This window comes from Mytilus edulis, chromosome 9 (genome assembly GCF_963676685.1).
Source record: "Mytilus edulis chromosome 9, xbMytEdul2.2, whole genome shotgun sequence".
Taxonomy (NCBI): Eukaryota; Metazoa; Mollusca; class Bivalvia; order Mytilida; family Mytilidae; genus Mytilus; species Mytilus edulis.
This window is the reverse complement of record NC_092352.1, coordinates 40,128,156-40,152,035: the sequence shown is the minus strand read 5'-3', so window position 1 is coordinate 40,152,035 and position 23,880 is coordinate 40,128,156. Positions and strand designations below refer to the sequence as shown.

At 31.7% G+C, this 23,880-nt stretch overlaps 1 protein-coding gene across 2 annotated transcripts; it reads right to left on the bottom strand.

Moving 5' to 3' along the window:
* Nucleotides 1–3,462: 3,462 nt before the first annotated feature.
* On the bottom strand, nucleotides 3,463–19,539 carry LOC139488306 (protein PERCC1-like). Of its 2 annotated transcripts, none has more exons than XM_071273805.1 (2): nucleotides 19,484–19,539; nucleotides 3,463–4,607 (listed from the first exon to the last, which is right to left on the bottom strand). In XM_071273805.1, exon 2 carries the CDS (start codon nucleotides 4,547–4,549, stop codon nucleotides 3,674–3,676), a length of 876 nt encoding a protein of 291 aa, XP_071129906.1. In that variant the 5' UTR covers nucleotides 4,550–4,607; nucleotides 19,484–19,539; the 3' UTR covers nucleotides 3,463–3,673. The 2 variants fall into 2 exon arrangements, with proteins under 2 accessions (XP_071129906.1, XP_071129905.1); XM_071273804.1 differs by lacking the exon at nucleotides 19,484–19,539 and adding an exon at nucleotides 11,380–11,614.
* Between the last annotated feature and the right edge of the window lie 4,341 nt (nucleotides 19,540–23,880).

Here is a 23,880-nt window from a genome sequence, read left to right as displayed (position 1 = left end):
CGCTGGCATGGTAATTGTATTCATGGTTTCAAAATTAATATTGTCAACTGATATAAACACATGAAATTACTACTTATATCAGTATATTGAAAGAATTAAATTAACTATTTTTGTCAAGGTCAGCTGCTCTGTTTCGGTTGTCATGAACTCAACGAGGTTAGACATTGTATAGTACCAATTATATTTCCATTTTTTATGGTTTAGAATTTTTGTTAATTTAAGGTTCAATCTTGGTTCATTTAGGTATGTTGTAGTTTGATAACATCTTTACTAATTCAGTAATTTGAAGAATACAATTGCATATGAACAAATTTCTCTACATATTTTGTGACAAAATCAATCTTGAAATAAATAGTTAGCAAAAGTGAAACTGGAATTCTTTGAATCCAGTTTATTTTCCATCTTCTTTTAGAATAGATACGGATGCATGAGCTTGCTTTTCGTTCTTGTGTTTCGTTGATTCTATAAATTGGACAGATATTCAAACAATTTGTACAGAGGACATCGTCAAATTGATAAGACATGTCTAATGCACACATTATGCATATGTTCAATATTACAATTTAAAAATATCGCAACTTGAGTTCATAGCCTAGAAAAGTAATGATTCTAAAAAAAAAGTGTTGAGAACAATTAAGCTCATTTATATGATTGACTCGTTGCATATTATGTAATGTTGAATTCAATGATATTGACATAGCACATTTTACACTAAAAGGCAAATGATATCAGAAACATATGAACCAACATCATTCAATTGCCTTGTTACATCAGCAGTCGTCATCGACTGTTTTAATATCTAGCAATCGCAACATCACTAAAATCAGAAGAAAACAAAATATCAATTTGTATTAAGATATTAGAAGATGTGGTATGAGTGCCTAAGAAACAACTCTCCATCCATGTCTTAATTTGTAAAAAAAAACCCAACATTATAGGTCAAATTACGGTCTTCATCACGGAGCCTTTGTTCACACCGAACAGCAAGCTATAAAAGCCCCCCCCCCTCCCCGAATTTTTTTTTAATAAAAACTAAATAAATAAATAAAAAAATAAAAAACAAAAACAAAAAATTACTAGTGTAAAACCATTCAAACGGGAAAACCAACGGTCTAATCTATATAAAAAACGAGAAACAAGAGACATTTATGAACAGACGACAACCACTTCAACAAACAATACAGCGGGTTTAAGCGTTTTAATAGGTACCAATCTTCAACCTTACCTGGAACAGTAGTGTAACATCACAACATAGAAAGACACACTTAATGAATTTATATTGTATGTTTTATTTTATGGATAGTTTTGCGAGTTTCCTTGTTATGTGAGTTAACGTTAAAGGCTGCCTCTCTTGGAACCGTCCATTTTATTGATGTAGAATTTGTATTTACTTGCAAATGAGTTTGATTCTAATATTTTTTTTTAAATGCACCAAGTATTTGTCTAGCAATACTATACACATTATTTGATGCATGCATATGGAGAGCTCCTGGTGCTTTCGATATTATTTCTGTTCGTTCAAAGTTTACAGATTAACTTCTCAGTAAGTTAAAGTTATGTTAATAAAAATTTAAATTATTGCATGAATGTTGTGTTCATGCATTTTAAATCAGCAACATCATAAATTGGAAAAAGAATGATCGCAGTTACTGGTAAATACCGACATTAAAGCCCTCACAAGCCCAGGTATATACGTCAAGTTATTGCAATGCTCTGTAGTAATTTATGGACATATACTCAAAGATAATGCTTATTTATGGCGAGCTTTTATGTCTCATTGAAAAGTCATTTAATATCAATTTAAAACATTTTATGTGAAGAGATCTCTCTAAAATCGTAGAAATATTGCACCTCGCGTAAATAAATCTTCGTTGAGAATAAAGTGTAAATCACAGACTTATAAAAGCTATACAATGATGTTTGAAAAATACTGTTACTTTTTTCAGTAAGGCTGTCCAAAAGGGATGGTTAAAATTGAACTCACATATATACATTCACACATGGAACAATTGAAAGTAGCGACTTTACTTTTAAAACTTAGTACTTAAATATAACTTATAGAACCTTTTTGCTGAGCAGTTTCAAAATCATCATGAAATTTTCAGTACCAAATTTGAAACGATAACCACTATAGAGTTAAAGACAAATAATATACACCTATTATGGATGAATAAAATGAATGCAAAACAGAAAAACGTTGAAACGCGAGAAATGGAAGGTGGTCAAAACATGAAAGGATTCTACGCATATCTATAGTTACATGTACCATTGCAAGCATTATATACACATTATTTTAGGTTCAATTGCCTTAGACGAAATACCAAAGAACATACTTAGTTAGAACCGATTAGTTCACAAAATTTGAAAGGAAAACAGTGAGAATGGAAAGGCAGCTTTCTGTTACCACTCGAAATAAAGTGTACATTTTTTCATGGAGTTTCGTAATCCTGTATTGATGTTTTTCATTGGTAAAACATTTCCGTCAATGCCGAAAGTATTGAATGTTTAATGCCGATAACAAATGATAATAATAACAATGAAACATGTGAAATCGGTCAAACTACATGTTAGAAGGGATTTATAATAAAGTATATGAACGTTGTTGATGAACATTTCTTAGATACTGAATTTGTTCAATAAATAAAATTGTATCTCCCGATAACTGCTTTCATTGGGTTTGCTGACCTTTCTTGCTTTTTTTTTTTATAGATACATAATCGCTGAGTTTTATTTGTTGTTGTTGAAATGAGAATTATCCCTGAAAATAAATAACATGCTGGATATGTCAACATCAGTAGGCATTTCAGTTAACTGCTAGTAGTCTGTTGTTATTTATGTATTATTGTCATTTTATTTATTTTCTTTTGTTACATCTTCTGACATCGGACTCGGACTTCTCTTGAACTGAATTTTAATGTGCGTATTGTTATGTGTTTACTTTTCTACATTGGCTAGAGGTATTGGGGGAGGGTTGAGATCTCATAAACATGTTTAACCCCGCCGCAATTTTGAGCCTGTCAGGAGCCTCTGGCCTTTGTTAGTCTTGTATGATTTTAAATTTTGGTTTCTTGTGTATAATTCGGAGTTTAGTATGACGTCCATTATCACTGTACAAGTATACATATTTTTTAAGGGGCCAGCTGAAGGAGTTTCTCCCTACATTGAAAAGCATTGGTGGCCTTCGGCTGTTGTCTGCTCTATGGCCGGGTTGTTGTCGCTTTGACACATTCCACATTTCCTTTCTCAATTTTATTTTTATTCCTTTACACTTTCTTTTGTGGGTTAAATGTAAATGTTAATCGAAAGGTTCATTTAGTTTTGGGTCTTTGCAAAGATTTATATTTTATCTTGTATTGTAACCCAGTACAGTTCTTGCTCTTAAAAGTGTTGAATATTGTCTATAATATATATAAGTTGTGTAGGGAATAGTTTGATTTTATAATGTTATATGTAAAGCTTAAATATTTGTGAACATTTTACTTTTTAATATAATATGCATTACACAATTCTGTAAAGTTTGTCATGGAAATGAATATGAGATATGTCCTTAATAAACAAACTTCTAATTTGGTTTGAGATGTAAATGGATTCACTAAAATTGCACTGTAATATTTGTACCCTGTTAAATATTTCATTTGTTTGTTTTCCCATTCTGGCAATACATTTTTCAGAATCACAATTGTTCCATGACAGACTCTGCCGATCCAATACTCATTTCACTTGAACTGAATTCTTCTTCTTCGCCACGCGCCCATGATTGCAGAAGATCACTAAAGTCTGGTGCGCGCGACGATTGAAGAGCATTTGTTCCATTTAATCTTGAGTCACTATTTGTTCCTGGCTCTTTCCAAAAAGAGTCTGGCAGTTTTCTTTGTTGCATAGGTAAAATTTCTTCAATTTTTTTCTCGATTTTTGGGCGTTTGATTTTCTTTGTATTTATTTTTTTCAGTCCAAGATCGAAAAGTTCATTTAATGGACCGAGACCAGCTTTCGTGTCCATTTTCCCTGTATATCGATATTTTGAGTCATTATTATTATTTGGTGAGTTTTGTGACGACATGTTTTTGATTGTTTTGTTCAATTCCACAGATTCACCATGTGCTATTCGTAAGAGATCTGCATAGTAGAGTTCCCTACCAGACTTCGTAGCCACCCATTTGTCTTCGTAAATGTCACATGACTCATCGTCCTTTTTCCTCCCAAAGAATTTTTTAATATCTTGATTAACCATATCTGCAAAATTCAGCAGACGTTGAGTAATATCAGGAGTTTTTTCTTGTTCCTTCTCAAGAGTAAAATCACAATCCTCGAAGTCTTCGGAATAATGAGAATCATGGTCACTAAAATCGTCATCTTCCATTTTATCGTCATATCTAGGACACTTATAATTTTCAGGAAGAGTGTCTACTGTTGGTTTCGCCAAAGGTTCAAAAGGCCGCTTAATAATTGAGCTTCTGACATCATTCTGTGAGTGAGGAGACATTCGTGTACCATGGATGGCGGCCATTGGTTCATTGTCATGCATTTTTGGTGTTTGAAAAATATGCATTTATTTCCTTGAATTATGATTTTTTAGGAAGTTGTCATTTTTCTATTAACATCCAAACCTGGAAAAGAAAAAAGATAAATTACACACTTGTTTATTTGTCATTACTATAGACAAAGCTTTTTGAATGGTTGTCAATTCGTGTTTTTCGTTTTGTTTGCCAGTAACCCCATTCCTGCTTAGCAAAATCATAAAGACGAAATATTAGCAGTTAAGATGACACACTGTTAGAAATTTCATTTACAGAATCCGTAGCGTGTGCTGTATGCGAAATTTATATATATTAGTATATAATCCTAGGCCTGGGCTACAATTTTTTTTTCATCTACAGTAAGCTAGATAGCTAACATAATTTGTGTGTCCTTTTTCCCTGTTGCTTCAATGTCTTATAAGGACTTATAAACGAAAATTTCCAGGAATCCATCTCGCAACTCTGGTTTACAGTGTTAACATTAATTGACAATAAGCAGCATAATTGTAATAATATCAAAATTATATCATTTCTTTCAAGTCCGCATGAAATACATCAAATTAGCTGGAACTCTTACAGATAGAATTATACTCTTATGAGTAAACTATGTGTTCTTAGCAAAGTATTTAGTCATGAAACATCTTCAACACATAACACTTAAAAACTAGCATTAGGATTTTTTTTGGTGCAGACATGGACAAAGGGTTTAAAGGAAGAAGCTGAGTAAATTTCATTAAGACAGAACTCTAAAAACACAACAAATACACCTAACGGTTGGCATTTGAAAGTACATATACTAAATGCTTAAGTATTAGATAGAAAATATAGTGAATTGCTTAATAAATAGATAGAAAATACAGGGACTTCATTAATTAATAGATAGCAAATATAGCCAAATGCTTAATGCATAGATAAAAAAAACAGCGACAGGCTAACTAAGAAGGTTACAAATACAGCGACAGCCTTACTAAGAAGGTTACACATACAGCGTCAGTCTTACTAAGAAGGTTACAAATACAACGACAGTCTTAATAAGAAGGTTACAAATACAGCGTCAGCCTTACTGAGAAGGTTACAAATAGAGCGATAGCCTTACTAAGAAGGTTACAAATACAGCGAAAGCCTTACTGAGAAGGTTACAAATACAGCGACAGCCTTACTGAGAAGTAACAAATACAGCGACAGCCTTACAAAGAAAGTTACAAATACAGCGACAGGCTAACTACGAAGGTTACAAATACAGCGACAGGCTAACTAAGAAGGTTACAAATACAGCGACAGCCTTACTGAGAAGGTTACAAATACAGCGACAGCCTTACTAAGAAGGTTACAAATACAGCGACAGCCTTACTGAGAAGGTTACAAATACAGCGACAGCCTTACTGAGAAGGTTACAAATACAGAAACAGACTTACTGAATATATATATAACAATGCAGAGACAGGCTTTGTGAATGGATAGAAAAGGCAGCGACAGTTTTACTGAATATAGATCTTTATTAAATATTGCGGTAGGATTTTTTTTCTCAAAAAAAATCATTAGGCTTGTCACTGTATTAAAACATATTTCAAATTTAGAAGGGATATTTTATCATTTGCATTATAACTGAATGAAACCGTTTCTTTACTAGTCTTATTCGGTGGAATTAAGCAGACAACATTTCTACATAACATAAGCTGTTCATTTTGATAAATTCGACACGAACTGTAAAAACTAAAAATGTTCACATATTATGTGACAAAGCAATTTCGTTTCAACATGTGTATCACAGGTGCACAATTGTCTAAAGTATTAAATAGATAAAGGAATGACGCCATCAAAGTCAACAAATATCGATTGCAATGTTATTCGTGCATGCAAACACTGCATGGAACTTTGATAACCTAAATTTCAACACAATCGGGCTTTCAACTATGACTGATTTCTAAAGGTTATAAGACTAAAAGGTATAAGATTATGGATGAAAGGAGAAATGGGTGTTATACGTGACTGAAAAAGCAACGCAACAACAAAAAACGCAACCTTTAAAGATATTGAGGTCTTCATGGGGTCCTTCATTTACGTATTCTTTAAATATCTAGGTCATTTTTTCTCTACTTTTCTCTATTTTTTTTGCCAATTGTTCTAAACTCTTTATATTATGGCCACTTTTCTTAGTTTTTTCATTGTCCATTTTTTGTAGCCAATTATTCTCTTTTCTGTAAACCCCATCTAGACCCTTATATATGATATCAAGCAACAATACAGAAAATTAGTTAGCAAGTTTAACAGATTCGAAGGATTTGGCACCAACACAAAATACTCTTAAATGACAAAATTAAAAAAAGTATTTAAAGAATATAGCAATTGACTACCATATAAACTAAACTTTAAGAGGCCCCGTTTATGTGTATAGCTTGTTATTCTTGACTGTTGTGTTTATACTGTGCTGTATGTATAGATTAAACATGCCCTTTTCCATATTGGCCCTGGTATCATCCCGAGACTCCCATATCGGCCTCGAGGCTTTAGCCGAGGGCCGATATGGGTCGAGGGATGATACCAGGGCCAATATGGAAAAGACATGTTATAATCTTTTTATCACATATTTAATTTCTGCAGAAAAGAGAAAAAAAAAGGTCAATTATAACAATTTAATGAAAGATAAAAGGTAAAATCTTAAACATTTTATCACAAACGTGTCGTTAAGGACGCAGTGACGTCACGTCATTTAGAATCAGGGCACAATATGAATATGCTCTTTTTTGCCCCGGGCAATTTTGAGGTTATTGCATATGCAAAAACAGACGTATTCGTAACAAATATGTGATAAATACTATTTGTTTGTGATTGACCCTTATTGTTGTAATTTGTTGACTGCTGTATCCCTCGTTTTTGACATTTTTACCTACTACTGTGGATTCATTTATATTCGTGGATACCAATTTTCGTGGTTTGAAGAAAAATTATATATTCGTGGATACCAATTTTCGTGGTTTGAAGAAAAATTACATATTCGTGGATATTGAATTTCTTGGTATTTGCAAAGTCTGCATTCACTCCTTTAAACAATTTGTAATTCGTTGAACATTTTAATTCGTGGTTTTCCTGTCCCACGACATTCACAAATATTGGTATCCAACCGAATATTAATGAGTCCACAGTATGTTTGTTTGTTTTGTTCACACATCGTTGTCAAATATCCGACTGTCATACAAATGAGAGGTATAGCAAGCTAAACATTCAGGTTTAATCCACCAATTTCTACATATGAAATTGTCTGTACCAAGTCAGGAATATGACAGTTGTTATCCTTTCTTTTGAATTTATCGAGCCCTAATACTTTCCTTTATTCTGTTCTGCTTTGGTATTTTTGTTATTTTACATTTTGCAAATAAAATCAGTTATGAAATGATTATGTTTGTCGAAGATACTTCTATAAAAAGAGATTGAAAATAATGGTGCTTCGTAGTGTCCAGCTTCAACTGTATCCTACTAATTCAGGACATGTACAAAAGTAACGAAATAAAAGTGGACAATTGAGCAAAATTGGCAAACTGTTACTGTTACTGGAAAGAAGGCGTCTTATGCCTTTTGTAGCAATTATTATTAGTAGCAATAAGTTGGTATCTGAACAAAAACAGTATCAGCAGACTTATTTTTAAAATAAACAAATAGCCCACAAAGGTCTGCTGACAAGGCTAAACTGACTAACTAAAATACATCCATGTTACTGCCGTACAACTGCTCTTGCATGTGTCAATTAAATCTGCGTTAACATGGGTTCAAAATGTATATTTATATTTGCGTTATAAAAGAGGCATTAAAAGCTTACTTATTAAAGCTGCATTATACATTAACATTGAAATAAACAGTAAAGTAAATAATTTCGCAATTAATGTCGGTCTTTTAAGTTCATTCCACCTGTTTGAATGATTTATTATCCAATCTCAAATCTATCACAATCTCCGTCTTAAAACCAATAAAACCTATTATTAAATCCAAATAAATAATTATTGAAGGCGAGTGATAACATTTCCTCTTCTGACGAAATAAACAAGGATTTGAGAAATTGACACGTTGTTTCTATATCTATTGTCACATAAACCGAATCAATAAAATAAGAAATAGGGTAGATAGCAACAGGGTTTTTGGTCATCTCCTAACATGGGTAAAGCTTAAGTTGTATATAATTTTCAGTTGAATGATACTGCTTTTTCCAAATTTGATAAATTTTCTTGGGTTATTGGTTAAAATAGACTGGTCTCCTGAAGTTTTTGACACCTCAATAGAAAGGATACAGCACTGATCCCAGAATTAACTTTGACAGTATAAGAAAAAACTTGGAATTTGGAATCCGATAAAAATAATACAATAAATACATATAAGAGTTTAGAGTTTTGAGTCCATGGTACTTTTACAAGGACAATGATTGAATTTATGTTGTCATGACCGAATGAATAACTTGTTACCACAGTTTTTAAAAGTGCAGCACTTAGGAATAATAAAAGAACCCAAATGTAAAGGCTATTGCACGTAGAGTTTTAATGGGTATATATGTCCAATTTAATAAAATGAACCGTATATAACTATTCTAAGTGCAGTGTGGAAACAATGGATTTTTGCCTAAAACAAAATCGTGAAGGCGATATGTTATTTTTCCTTTGCTCGCTGCATGTACATATAGTGAAATATGTACAATGTACAATATCTTATTGGATATAATAGAAGAGATGGAGGAGTATTTGAATTCAACAAAAGACAATATGTTGCGGCCTTTGCGTTCTTTTGCGCTAAGTGCACTGAAATATAGTAATTTAATCATATTACCATGTACTGTCGTTCAATATTCCTTAAATGGTAATGTTGAACTTCGTTCTACAGAATATGTAAAAATGGAGTTGGATAAAAGCAACACATTGTCTGTGATCTCTTTAAAAAAATCTGATCATTTGTTTTACTATTAGACTATACAAAATTTCATTTTATTTAAATGTTAAAATAACTTGCAATTCAGACAGATGCCTCTGATACAGTTGTATTATGTTGTAGTTCTAGAGGCAATATACAACTCGAATACGAATAGATTAAAATTTTGAGTTGCACATAAAAAAAATAGAAAATAAACAAATATATATAAAACGCTGACTACGACTCTTTCAGATTATAATAGTACAAAGATGTTAAATTATAACAAATTTTATCATTTAAAACAAATTGGCCATTATCTAGTCTAATTAGAATTAATCTGATTAGTAGGAACATGTGTGTTACAAACTTAAAGTGTTAAAAGTAAGACTTTAATTGAAATTTGATTGCAATGTCTCGTATGGATTTAAGCTGGCTTTTCTTGTTACTCATTTTAGCATAAGGTAATACCTCTGAAAATACCTTTATAAAATTATATAAATATTTACAAATAGTATATCACCTATTATAATCAACAAACACTTCAAAACCTCATAGAAAAGGTTCTGCCTCCATTCAATATTTTATCCTTGTTGACAGTAAAATATTGCCTGTCCTGCCAAAAAGGACCCATATCTACTATTAAATTTACACCAGAGATTTGGTTCACGGAAACAAGATATGGAAAACTAAGTGTACATGTGTAGACGGCTTAATGAAAAGGCAGAGGTCTTGTAAATAATGGATGTTTTTAAAGGTAGGGGGGAAATTACCGCAAAATGTTTAAGAAAATGCCGGAAAAAAACTTGTTCCTTACGTAATTTGGTGTATACGTTTTACATTGTATTTGTCTAGTATGATGTACTTTAGTCAAGATAAACAAGTATAAAACTATAGCTCTTTGTAGGTCGTTAAAATAACAAGTATTCATTGTTTAAATATTCACTTTAAAGTCAAAGTCTTAAGTGTTTAATGTAATTTTAGAACACTGATAAAATGAGATTTAAATTGTTTATGTGAATACATGCATAAATAAAATCTTCGAAGGGAAAATGCCAGACAGTTTGCATAAGTTGAGGGAAAGCTGTGGTGTGTCTGAAGTAATGCAAATCGAGGACAAACTGTTTGACCAAACTAATCTGGATTTCGATAGCTTGCAAAATATGAAGAACTATATTTCATTCAATATTTAATCGAAACACTGAATCATACTTAAAAATGATAAACGCATATGACATCTTTACAAAACGGTTTTCAGAGTATTGAATCATGAAAAAAGATACTTTTCATTGACTAGGGAAAAAGCACCAATATATGTATCATCTAAACATGGCAGTAAATTAAGATATCCAACCAAATTAGATCCGTCAATTACTTTTAATAGTAATTTTGTCTTGTTTTAAATATCATCTTATTTTTCATCGCTTCTCTTGTTTTTGTTATGATATTAAGCAAGCATTGGTCAACTGCTTCTCTTTGGCTTATTACTAGGACTAGAACCAGCAATGATTTTGTCACACCTCCCCCTTTTTCACTCGATGTTTCTCAAAGATATTAATATATCTTTCTTCCAATTATTTAGTATAGATATACATATAATGCTTCCTTTGACAATAAGTTAACAATAATAAAACTAAGGTTCCAATACCAATTTGATAACTGTTCTTTCAGATTACTATTGACCCACATACACAGATACTACTGACCTAGTTTGTAAGAGAAAATATCACATCACCAATAGATATATATTAAGCCTAAAACAGTTGATTACGTTTTTTTTTAAATCTTTGTTAACATCTGCATCGAAATATACATAGTTTTTGCATTTATCTATATTCCCTCCTTTCCTGACCTTATATAAGCAAGTAATGTTGAAACTATTGATGTGCCTTGACACTTGCAGCAGACATGAGGAATAACTTCTGCTGCTGAATCTGCATCCAATCAACACTTTAAATAACAATTGTCTCCTTACCTTGACAATAAGCTCGAAAAATCCTTTCTGAAAATCATTTCATCCCGCTATATCACAATATTCTCTCAAGGAAACCATTTTTAAAACCTAAAACTAACGTATTTTATCTTGAGTTGAGTTGTGTATCGATAATTTAAGCTTATTCCTTACTGGGAAACCATATTTTTGTCCGGCTTATCTGTGAAGTCTCGGTGTGATTTACGATAAGTTTACTTTGTAAACATGAGGCGTTTCACCTGAGTTCGAATAGCAAATCATATCAAAATTTTCTCATATTTGCATATGTTTTCATTTATTTAAACCGCCCCATTGCACGTCCGATTCAGATTATTTCGGTTTCCGTACTTTATCGCAGTTTTTAACAATTAAGTTGTTCGAAATTGACAAGTTAATCTATAAGATATAACATACTGATAATGAAGTTTTCGTTTTGGATTTATATATCGGAATTGGTCGTGGGAGAAAATTGGATGACTTAGCAAAATTCACGAAAACTAAACTAAACAAAAGAATATCTTAATATTAATACAATTATATACTCTAGTTTATGCTTTACAAATAAATTATTCAGAAATAACACTTAATTTTTCTTAAAGACTCTGTGAGGATACTAGCATTACAGCTTTGTCAGATTGTTATTAAAAAAAAACCTAGCTATACTTGTGATCATTTGAGTCAAATGTCGACTTTCAATATTAAAACGCAAAACCTTTTTTTCATACGTTTTATATATGCAGGTTAAATACTACATTTTTCAGTTATAAGTATGTACCTCAAAATTATATTAACATCGTTTCAACACTGTTCGTCTTACTCATGGAAATTTTATGTAAATTATGTCTCCCAAATGGCGATGTTTAGTTAATTCATATTTCCTGAAATTTGATAAACATGAATGCAAGCCATTGCTAATGTTGAATGAGTAGGTGAAATGGTTCCGGCACATGCGAGCGATTGTTTTCTTGTCTTTTGTTGACTATACCTGGTCCTTCTTTTGTACAATTGTAATTAGAAAGGTACCGACGAAAGTGCAACAGGAGTTGTTTACCGTTACAGAGGGCCAGTTTTTGAATACAGCTACTAGTAAGTTATTAATTTTGCAGATGGAACGTTTTGTTTTGTTTAAATATATATGTTTAGAAGGGCATATTTAAGTTGTTTTGCGATTTCGTTGTGATGGTAAACAGTACAGTATTATTTAATTTATGTGAGTAGCTTAATGGGACTTTTTTTTAGTCATTGTTCAATCTATTCAGGAAGTTAGCATCAGATGTTCGAGACAAGTCTACAAAAAAAAAGCGAAGGAGTAGCAGCACAAATTTCGAATTCCAAAGTAAATTAAAGTTCATAATACCGGACATCACAAAACGCCCCACTAAACCAACCAACCGAACGAACCGAAAACAAATACCATATTCTTGATTTGTTTAGGTTTTTTTCCGAGAAAAATGATTGGTTAAGCCCGGTGTTAAGCTACATGTAGCTTAACCTCCCACTTTTATGAAATTTATTTTCCTAGTTCCGTTTAACTTACCAAATTGGGCGAGTAACCAAAACAGGAATAATTAGCTAACGTGACAATAACAGGGATTCAGCAGCCAAAACTGTGTAAATATACATCACAGAAATACAACACAACTTACTTTATAATTCAAACAAACCTGTGAACACGTCAACAAAACAGTTTTAGTAGTAGATGGTACTAACAGTGTAGTTAAACATAATAAAATATATCTTCCCGAAAAGAGCAAATTACGTAAAATATAAATGCAAAAGAATACCAAACGAGAACCACTCAAAATAAACTTCCTGCGTCCAAATCGCTACTTGGGTCCCACCCGCATAAGAATCGCCTAGAGCAAAACGAAAACAACACAAAAGGTAGATAGATGCATAAATACCAAGCCACGTCTTGCGCGTCATTATACAACTAAAAAGCAGAAGGACAATTTAATTGAAACATCACAGGCATAAAACACAACTAACATAAAATTATAAACAAATATACAAATAAATCAGACAAAGACGCTATCAAAATCAATCAATATCACATGATGAAATTTACTTTTTCAATAAAATACAAAGTAAGTTAAACGAAAATAATAAAGGAATACAAAATGAAAACAACTAAATAAAAACGGTATACGTCCGAATCACACATCTTGATCTAACCTAACTAGAAACGCCCGATAAAACAACACAATAATAATAATTTAATACGTCCGAATCATACTTATGTATGCCAAGTCCGCCGACAGGGAAATGACCCAGTGATGACCGATGGTTATAATCTCCGAATATAATATAATTTTTATTTTTGTATTCTGTAATCAAATAACCTTTTATGGTTCTAATCTGTAAAAGAAATGAAAAGCTCTCTAAAATAAACAACAAATAGTTTTCCTATATGAAAATAATATACCAGGAACCAGGAACGCCCGAAAAAACAACACAATACTAACTTTATATGTTCAAATTACAAATCTGGATCTTCTCTAACTAGGAACGCCCGTGTGCACATTCATAAGAAGTGTTGCAAAGAACTTGAGAAGAAGAAGAAAAAAAACCATGTCCAAGAACGGTGGAGAACAATTTGGTCAAATGAGTACTGAAATCTCATATTAAAACGACTTTCATCAGGGCTTCATAATGTTAAATGAGGAAAGTTGTGGCAAAACTGCATAAAGTCCTGTAATATGAATATATCTAATTTTATAGTTTGAATGTATGACTCCTAAAACAGCAAGTGATTTCCAAATATTAAAGTTGAAATAACTAATTGAATCAACAATAGAAATAGACAACAACATGACCAATAATGAAAACAAACAACATCAATTATAAAACAGACAATACCAGAACCAACAATAAAAATAGACAAAACCATGACGAACAATAAAAACAAGTAACACCAGGACCAACAATGAAAACAGACAACACCAAGGCCAACAATAAAAATAGGCAACACCATGACCAACAATAAAAACAGACAAAACCATGACCAACAATAAAAAAAAGTAACACCAAGACCAACAATAAAAATAGGCAACACCATGACCAACAATAAAAACAGAAAAAACCATGACCAACAATAAAAACAGACAACATCAGGACCAACAATAAAAACAGACAAAACCATGACCAACAATAAGAACAGACAACATCAGGACCAACAATAAAAACAAACAACATCAGGACCAACAATAAAAACAGACAACATCAGGACCAACAATAAAAACAGACAAAACCATTACCAACAATAAAAACAGACAACATCAGGATCAACAATAAAAAAAAGTAACACCAAGACCAACAATAAAAATAGGCAACACCATGACCAACAATAAAAACAGACAAAACCATGACCAACAATAAAAACAGACAACATCAGGACCAACAATAAAAACAGACAAAACCATGACCAACAATAAGAACAGACAACATCAGGACCAACAATAAAAACAGACAACATCAGGACCAACAATAAAAACAGACAACATCAGGACCAACAATAAAAACAGACAAAACCATTACCAACAATAAAAACAGACAACATCAGGATCAACAATAAAAACAGACAACATCAGGACCAACAATAAAAACAGACAACATCAGGACCAACAATAAAAACAAACAACATCAGGACCAACAATAAAAACAGACAACATCAGGACCAACAATAAAAAAAAAAACCATGACCAACAATATAATAAGAACAGACAAAACCATGACCAACAATAAAAACAGACAACATCAGGATCAACAATAAAAGCAGACAACATCAGGACCAACAATAAAAACAGACAAAATCAGGACGAACAATAAAAACAGACAACATCAGGACCAACAATAAAAACAGGCAACATCAGGACCAACAATAAGAACAGACAAAACCATGACCAACAATAAGAACAGACAACATCAGGACCAACAATAAAAACAGACAACATCAGGACCAACAATTAAAACAGACAAAATCAGGATCAACATTAAAAACAGACAACATCAGGATCAACAATAAAAACAGACAACATCAGGACCAACAATAAAAACAGACAACATCAGGATCAACATTAAAAACAGACAACATCAGGATCAACAATAAGAACAGACAAAACCATGACCAGCAATAAAAACAGACAACATCAGGACGAACAATAAAAACAAACAAAACCATTACCAACAATAAAAACAGACAACACCATGACCAACAATAAAAACAGACAACATCAGGACCAACAATAAAAACAAACAACATCAGGATCAACAATAAGAACAGAGAACAGACAAAACCATGACCAACAATAAAAACAGACAACACCATGACCAACAATAAAAACAGACAACATCAGGATCAACATTAAAAACACAACATCAGGATCAACAATAAAAACAGACAACATCAGGACCAACAATAAAAACAGACAACATCAGGACCAACAATAAAAACAAACAACATCAGGACCAACAATAAGAACAGACAACATCAGGACCAACAATAAAAACAGACAAAACCATGACCAACAATAAGAACAGACAAAACCATGACCAACAATAAGAACAGACAACATCAGGACGAACAATAAAAACAAACAAAATCAGGACCAACAATAAAAACAGACAACATCAGGACCAACAATAAAAACAGACAAAATCACCTACGGGTGTGGGAATTCTCGCTATATTGAAGATCCATTGGTGGCCTTCGGCTGTTGTCTGCTCTGTGGTTGGGTTGTTTCCGCTTTGACAAATTCCCCATTTCCTTTCTCAATTTTAACATCAGGACCAACAATAAAAACAGACAACATCAGGACTAACAATAAAAACAGACAACATCAGGACCAACAATAAAAACAAACAACATCAGGACCAACAACAACAAAAAGACAACATCAGGACCAACAATAAAAACAGACAAAATAAGGACCAAATAAGGAAAACAACGAAAAGACAATGAAATATAATTAATAACAAAACAAGAAGGAATCGTTTTATAAATTTTTAACTTGTGTGCTGTATTTATTTTGTGTTTTAAATTCTCAGAGATTGAAGGATAAAGCTCATGGTGTTTATCTTATTCCTATCAATGATGGAGCTTTATATGTCATTTTATCATATATCCCGCTTTAGGAAGTAACGTGTATATTGTGCAAGTTTTTGTTTGTCCGTCCGTATTTACATCGTCGCCTCGATCAGTGACAAATTTCAAAACAAGTTTAAGAGATCTTCAGAACACAATGGGGTTGTCAATTTCTAATACTTTGATTCAAATGATATTTTGGATTTCTCATGGTAAAACATTCTCTTAACCATGCTTATAAAGATGGCGGATATAACTTATGAATATTAGTGTTGGAAATCCATTTATATTTTTATATGTAATTCCTTCAAATAAAGAATATCTACCCCAAAAATAGTAGGGTTTTTGTGTGGACATTTTGATATTTTCGAGGCTTGGTACAATTTGATAAAACACGTTCAATATTACACTGGTTTTAGAAACAGTCCTTGGATAAATAAGCATGATGACGGTTTGTACTGATCAAAACACATTTTGTGCCTTTTTCAAGGGTTATTTGGTCCATGTGTTGTTTGATTTTATCGTTACATCTTTTTCTTCAGAGGCTTTTCGCTTTGGCATACGCTTGGTCTGTTTGATGTACTGTCTAGAAATTTTGTTTATTTCTATATTTTAGTTTATGTATTACAAAATATAATTTTTAAAAGGGGAGCATAATATTACTTATAAAAACAATATAATTTTTCAGTATATTTTGTTTCGACATATCATCAATGTCTCAGTATACAAAATTTAAAACAAATAAATAAAAAGGAATTAAACAACTATAGCACGACATCTTTAACATGTGCCTCTAAACCTATAAAACAATATTCAAGCATTTCTTTTCATCATAGTTTTCTCTGACCCTCTGTATACATGCAATATAATTTTCATTCTTGAAACAGTATTCCTTCAAATTCATAGCATTTAATATTTGTTAATAAAAGCATACTTTTCTTAGTTAAGTTATCATCAATGATTAATTTTATTAATATAAACAGATACGATTTAATTTAATATAGTGAAAAGAAAAGACTGACTCCATTATCAATTGTATTCTGAGACTTTCTTCATTCAAATCAATTTGTAAAAAATCAGTTGACACTTATCTCGTGAAAATCCAACGAATATCCTCGAATTAATATAGGGCATTGAAATAAAGTTAATATCTTCAAGTTTTTATCTAAAATGTTTGTCCTTAAGCCCTATTAGCATCTTCTGCTTGATAAACGGACACTTTCTAATATATTTGACATCCATCTTTAAAGATTACTTTCTTTAAGAATTATCAGTCCAATGTCAGTCAAGTTTTGACACTTTTTGTTTAAAAATTTGCTTATCATCCCCACATGATTTGAACAATTGAAATTAGCTTCCACGTTTGTCTATATTAAAATAACTTGGGTCTTCCTTGATTTTTAAAGTTAAGAAAGTACGTGGGAAAATTTGAATTTCGTATAACGTTTAGAAATATCAACAGAGTTCTTGACAAGCATTTTTAATAGCAAGATCATCACGTTTTCCGTTTAGGTTAAGCTTACATGTAGTACTATATTGTCAATATCGTTCCATGGTTTTACATGTAAAGGAAAACGAAAAGAGAGAAATGAAAAAAATAACTTTATAATGGATTATACTTATGATAGATTATCATTCTATGTTAGATTTTAAATAACCTTTCCGATGCGCTATTTTTCATTAATTAAGTTTAAACACAAAAATAAACAAAACCTAAATAATGAGTAAGAAAGATTGTCACAAGAGTATACAATATTTTCTAAATTTTTATAACGACAGAATCGTGTTTTCTCTGGTGTCACCATTTAGTATTTGTTTTTGTTTTAGTTGGACGAAAAGACATACCGTAAAATTAATATTGTAAAGCTTAAATATATATATAGATGTTTACAAAAATGTAAACGTTATAAGTTTCAGATGGTGGAAATATTCGGTCCGTCAAAATATTTTTTTGATAGAAATTATATTTTATGTACGGAAGATATGTGTAATTAACAAAATTCATTTTATACGAATTAGATACTAATTAATTAATGAAATTCATTTAATAAATTGAATAGAAATTTATTATAAAATTGTTTAATTCAAAGATGTCTCTTCAAAGGTTAACAATTTTATAAAGGACACACTAAAAGGCTTTTTCTGACACAACACGGGTCCTGTTGAAGGATAAGATGTGGATAAAAATAATGATATGTTGGACTTTTTTCTAGAGTGAGCTTTATTTTTATTACAAAAGATATAAATAAACGAAAAATTAAATTAAAGAAATTTAGAAGTTCAAAGAGGACCATTGTCCTTTTCTTAAAAAAGAAAAACAATTAGATCAACAAACAAGTCAACAAAAAGAACTTTCGAATCAAATTCATGTATTGTTTTTGTCCCTTTATTCCCAAATTTAAGTTCGCTTTGTCGACTTTCTTTAATTTTTCCAACGATGCATTTTAAAAGATATATTTTTTTCCTGTAAAACTTTTGTAAAAAAAAAAAATAATCTCCGTGTGCTATTTCTTTTGGACAAGGGCGATTTTTTTTTTAAGTACGTGTGAACTTTAATTCAAAAGAATTGTTTTACTTTATAAAAATTCTATTTTTTTGCTACTTTTTCAATAAGATTTTTTTTCTTCGGCCGATACTTTGGAGATGGTCGTATATTTGAAAATATGAAAATATATTTTCCCTTATAAGGCATACATTTTATTAAAAAAAAATGACGGTCAACGGAAATATAAACTTTAAATCGCTCTTTTGAAAGAGGATGTTTTTCGCCGGAACAAAATAAAATATTAAATAAGTTATATATTCTAACAAAATTGCTTGGGATATATAAAATGTTCCATGAATGGCGTGGAAAGCACAAAAAAACACCAATTAAAAAAAAACCAACCGTAATTACAAAAAAAGGGAGACTTAACGAATTGTTTTTACTAAACGTTAAATTTTTTATTTTTGTTTCTTTTTGTTTCAATAACAAGTACTATTACCCACTAAATGTAACACTTCAAATACTTGAAAAATACTTACAAAAATTTGGTCCATAAAATTTCCCCTCTGAGATATCAAAATGACGATTCGTTGACATCTCGTGAGATAATATCTACTTGACCCGGGAGGAGTATCCCATGACCATATATGGCAGTTACATGTAGAACGGTCCAAAATAAAAATAACAAAAGCATTAATAAGAATCGAAAGAAGATTTTATTTCATCCGAGTAACATGGTACACACAATTAACAAAATTAGAAACCCAGCACATTTCAGTAAAAAGCGCATTTCATGACTCAAATCCGATTTTTGTTTTTTGTTTTACCAAGGATTTATATGTTTAGACAAATTCTTGGTTTTACACGTTAGAAGAAAATCGTCCCCGAGGATATCACCAAATCCAATAGTCAGCACTTTAGGTGATGACATGAAATACCATTGATATGATCATATGTTTACAAAACTCCGAATTAATCGAAAACCAAGGATTTTCTACCCCTGGAGAAAAATACCTTATAACCGTATTTGGTAAAACATTTTTAGAATTTGGATCTTCAACGGTCTCTAACTTCGTGTTGTTATTTGATTTTTTTGACTTTTTTTTATTCGAGCGGCACTAATGAGTTGTATGTATCTACGAAACACGAAACACAGGATTAAAAGGAGTTTTTTTATTCATTAATTTTTAGTCGTACTTTTTTTATAATCAATTTAAAAACTGTGTAAGTTTTGAAATTACCAAGACGAAGGCTTCATTCCTGGTGAATACTTATGGAATAGTTAAAAACCGCAAAACAAACAAACAAAACAAATGAACTGAACTGAACAAACTAGATAGCCAGAATACCCACAGACAAAAATAATCCAAGCCAACCCAAAACTCTGAAAAATAGTACAGAAGGAAAACAAATATTGACAGAATCGTGAGGAAGATATTCAAACAAAAAAACAAACGTCAAAGGAGATATTCAAACATTTTAGGCTCATTTGGGGGTATATTAAAATACATAACCTAGACATCTGTTGTTTTAAAACTGAGTTTACATTTGGATTAGGTTGATGAAATACTGACAAATATCTTAGATAACGCATGGTTATATCCCATTTTAATTAACTGGAATTTGCCTACCCTATCTGGGAGGTTTTTAAAATGTACAAACATTCAAGATAAAGTCTACTAGCTGATAAAGGTCTAATATTCTATTGCTTATTGCTTGATGGATTACTAAAACTCAGTATTATATACATAGACATAAAGGAAAGCACGTGCATGTTATTATCATTACGGATAATAACCTTTAATTCTTTATATTAATTTTCATTGGCAAATATTACAGTCTACAGTTAATATTTTCTTAGAGAAGGACCATGTTCTTATATTGACCCCGTTGTTGAAACCATATGTGGATCCTGGACTTCTCTCCTCTGTCGTGAAACCTGCATGATAAAGAACACCAAACAATACCTATACGAGAGGTACACACTTTGCATGATGCAAGCCACATATTCTGAGGCCGTTAGTTTTCTCGTTTGAATTGTTTTACATTGTCTTATCGGGGCCTTTTATAGCTGACTATCCGGTATGGGCTTTGTTCATTGTTGAAGGCCGTACGATGACCTATAGTTGTTAATGTCTGTGTCATTTTGGTCTCTTGCGGACAGTTGTCTCATTGGCAATCATACCACATCTTCTTTTTTTTTATATACTATCCAATGAATCGTCATAGAATTTTTAAATCGTTAGCCAGAATGAAAACTTTGCCATTGGAAATCAAGCAACAATCAGCCTCCTAATCTTATAAATCAACTAATTTTACGAAAGATTTATTTTAGTAGAAAATAATGCAAAAATACTTTGCCGCGGCAAACATGTTAAACTAGAATCTTCTCAAATATGAACACATGGGAAAATAAACCAAAATCGCAAAGATAGATCGTCGCGTAGTCAATCGAGTAGAAAGTTTCGAAAACAAGTATTCGCGAACATAAAAATTATGTTGGTTTACAGCTTTTTTTTAAAATTCTAATATTGGCGTGGTTAAAAAGTATCTGCGAAACTGTGTCGATAGATATTTTATTGGCGGTCGTTAGCTTAACATACAAATTAATATCGGAGTCAAAATACAATTTTCAACTGAATGAGTAATATAAAAATTATGCCAAGTCACAATAATTATCAGACGTCAATCTGGTGATTGACAGTGTAAAGAATTTTAAGTATACAATACTCAGTATTTTGACTTAATCTTGTGTACAAAATAGTTTCTTAGATAGCATTTGAATTGTTAGCGAGTTATTAATTTCCTCTCAAACAATTTAAGTTTAATAGGTGGTTATGCAGATTGCCAATGAATTATGATTCTGTAATCATATTGATACGTTTGCTGATTAGCCGAATGAATTAAATAGTTTACAAGCAAGTGTAGAAATATACGAGACTAAATAAAAAGAAGGGATATCCCCATACCCTCACACCAAAATAAATGTGACGTTAATGGACTGGCGTCAACAAAATAGAAAATAAACACTCTGGAAAATTAAACTTTTGCATCTCAGAATTTTTTTTCCATTGATACCAGACTTAAAGTCATAAGAAACCTCAAATAAAAAAAAATAATGCATATGATCTTTATAACTCAATGGATAGTTTTCATTATAAAACTTATGTACATATACTTTTTTTCTGAAGAAAATTCTTTAATTTATTCATATTTAGAAGAAGTTTACTTTATTTGAATAGCTTCCTTCCAGCAAGCAATTCCCCCGACATATTTTCCGTATGCAAGGTGACCTCAGTGTGACCCATCTCGTAAAAATCCGGTGACCACAATACGCATGGATGTCCTTAAAATAAACTATTATCTGAATTTACATGTTAAACACGTGCTCAATTTCCATGCTTTTTTGTTTATTTTTCGTCAATTGTTGACAAACAGGTGACAATCGTTAAACTTCGGCTTCAAAACACGAACTTTAATTACCTGCCATATTTTCACAACAACGCTGACCGATTGAAAAGAAAATTGACAATTATACGAAATTTACACAAAAAAAATGATAAATTCGAGCACAGAAGACTAAGTTTATGATGTTTGTATGCATTGGTTCAAGAATTGGAAGAACATTATTTTTCACCGGTCACTCGTTTCTTATGCCTTTAACATTTTGTACGCCAAACTCGATTTTCGTCATATAGTGGCTATTTAAACTTGGTTCAAAAACATTCTACATCATTGTGTAGTTCAATAGAAAAACAAAACGAAACTGTTCAGATGACGTCACACTAAATGATATGTTATTATAGTTAAATTGATTTGTTTTTGTTTGTTTTAGCGTAATTAAATATAGTATGATGAAGAGAAGGGCGTATGACATTTGCGCCGATTTTGAAAGTTTTCTCTCTTTCATCTGCGCCGATTTTATTATTTCTCCTAATTAGATTTACAGGTAAGTTACAGGTAAGTTAATACTTTTACATGGCGTGAGCACAGAGTACAAATTAAGCAACATTGATAAATGGTTATCCCATTGTTTCGGGTTACCATTCCTTCCCCAAAATGAAATCGATGACTGCATCACGTTTGACAATATGTCTGACGCTCCTTCTGATGACAAATGTCTTTCTTTCTTAGCCTACAGACGAAGTACATATACATGCACAATGTAACGCTATCCACCTCATTTCTGAGCAGCTGCACCTCAACTAACATGTTTTTATAGATGTTATCAAGAAAATCCAGGCCGTTACGTATGTCTAGAAATGCCCGCATCAGTACGTAAGCCAGACAAAGAAAAGATGGATCTCGTTATCGACAATTATGCCAAATATAGAAGAGACGAAATCACTATCAAGGAATATATTAGATGTGTTGCCTATAAACACTCGACAAGAACAGATTTATGATTTGAATATGTTCCGTTTTTATGGATTTTAATGCTGTAAATAGATTCATAATTCTTCGTTTTAGCATTAAAAGAGTGCTTTTATATTAGGTTTTTACTTCTTGATTTTAAAGTATGTAAATATATAGCTTTTATATTGATTTATCCTGCTCGAAACTCTACTTCCACCTCCCCATGGTGAGCAGAGGACAACAGTTATATACACGTTATGCTTGACAATTCATAACATTTGTACAACTGGGGCCTGTTTATCGAAGCTCCCTTAGGATTAGGACGTGTCCTAAGACCAACTTAGGACATATCTTAGTCCTAATTGGGTTTATCAAACATGTCGCAACTTAGGAAAATCCTAGGAATTTTCCTAACTTTAGGATACCAATTTAGGTGTCTTAAGATGGTCTTATGATGGTCCTAACTTTAGAATATATTTAGAATAGGTTTTTTTTATAAACAAATATGGCATGTATAGGTTCCATTTCATTTTTATGCCGGGTTGGGGTGGGGCCTAGGATAAAAAAATATCGCCATGCT

Excerpts from the sequence above, each read along its gene's own strand:
- LOC139488306 (XM_071273805.1), bottom strand. The coding sequence starts at position 4,549 with ATGCATATTTTTCAAACACCAAAAATGCATGACAATGAACCAATGGCC.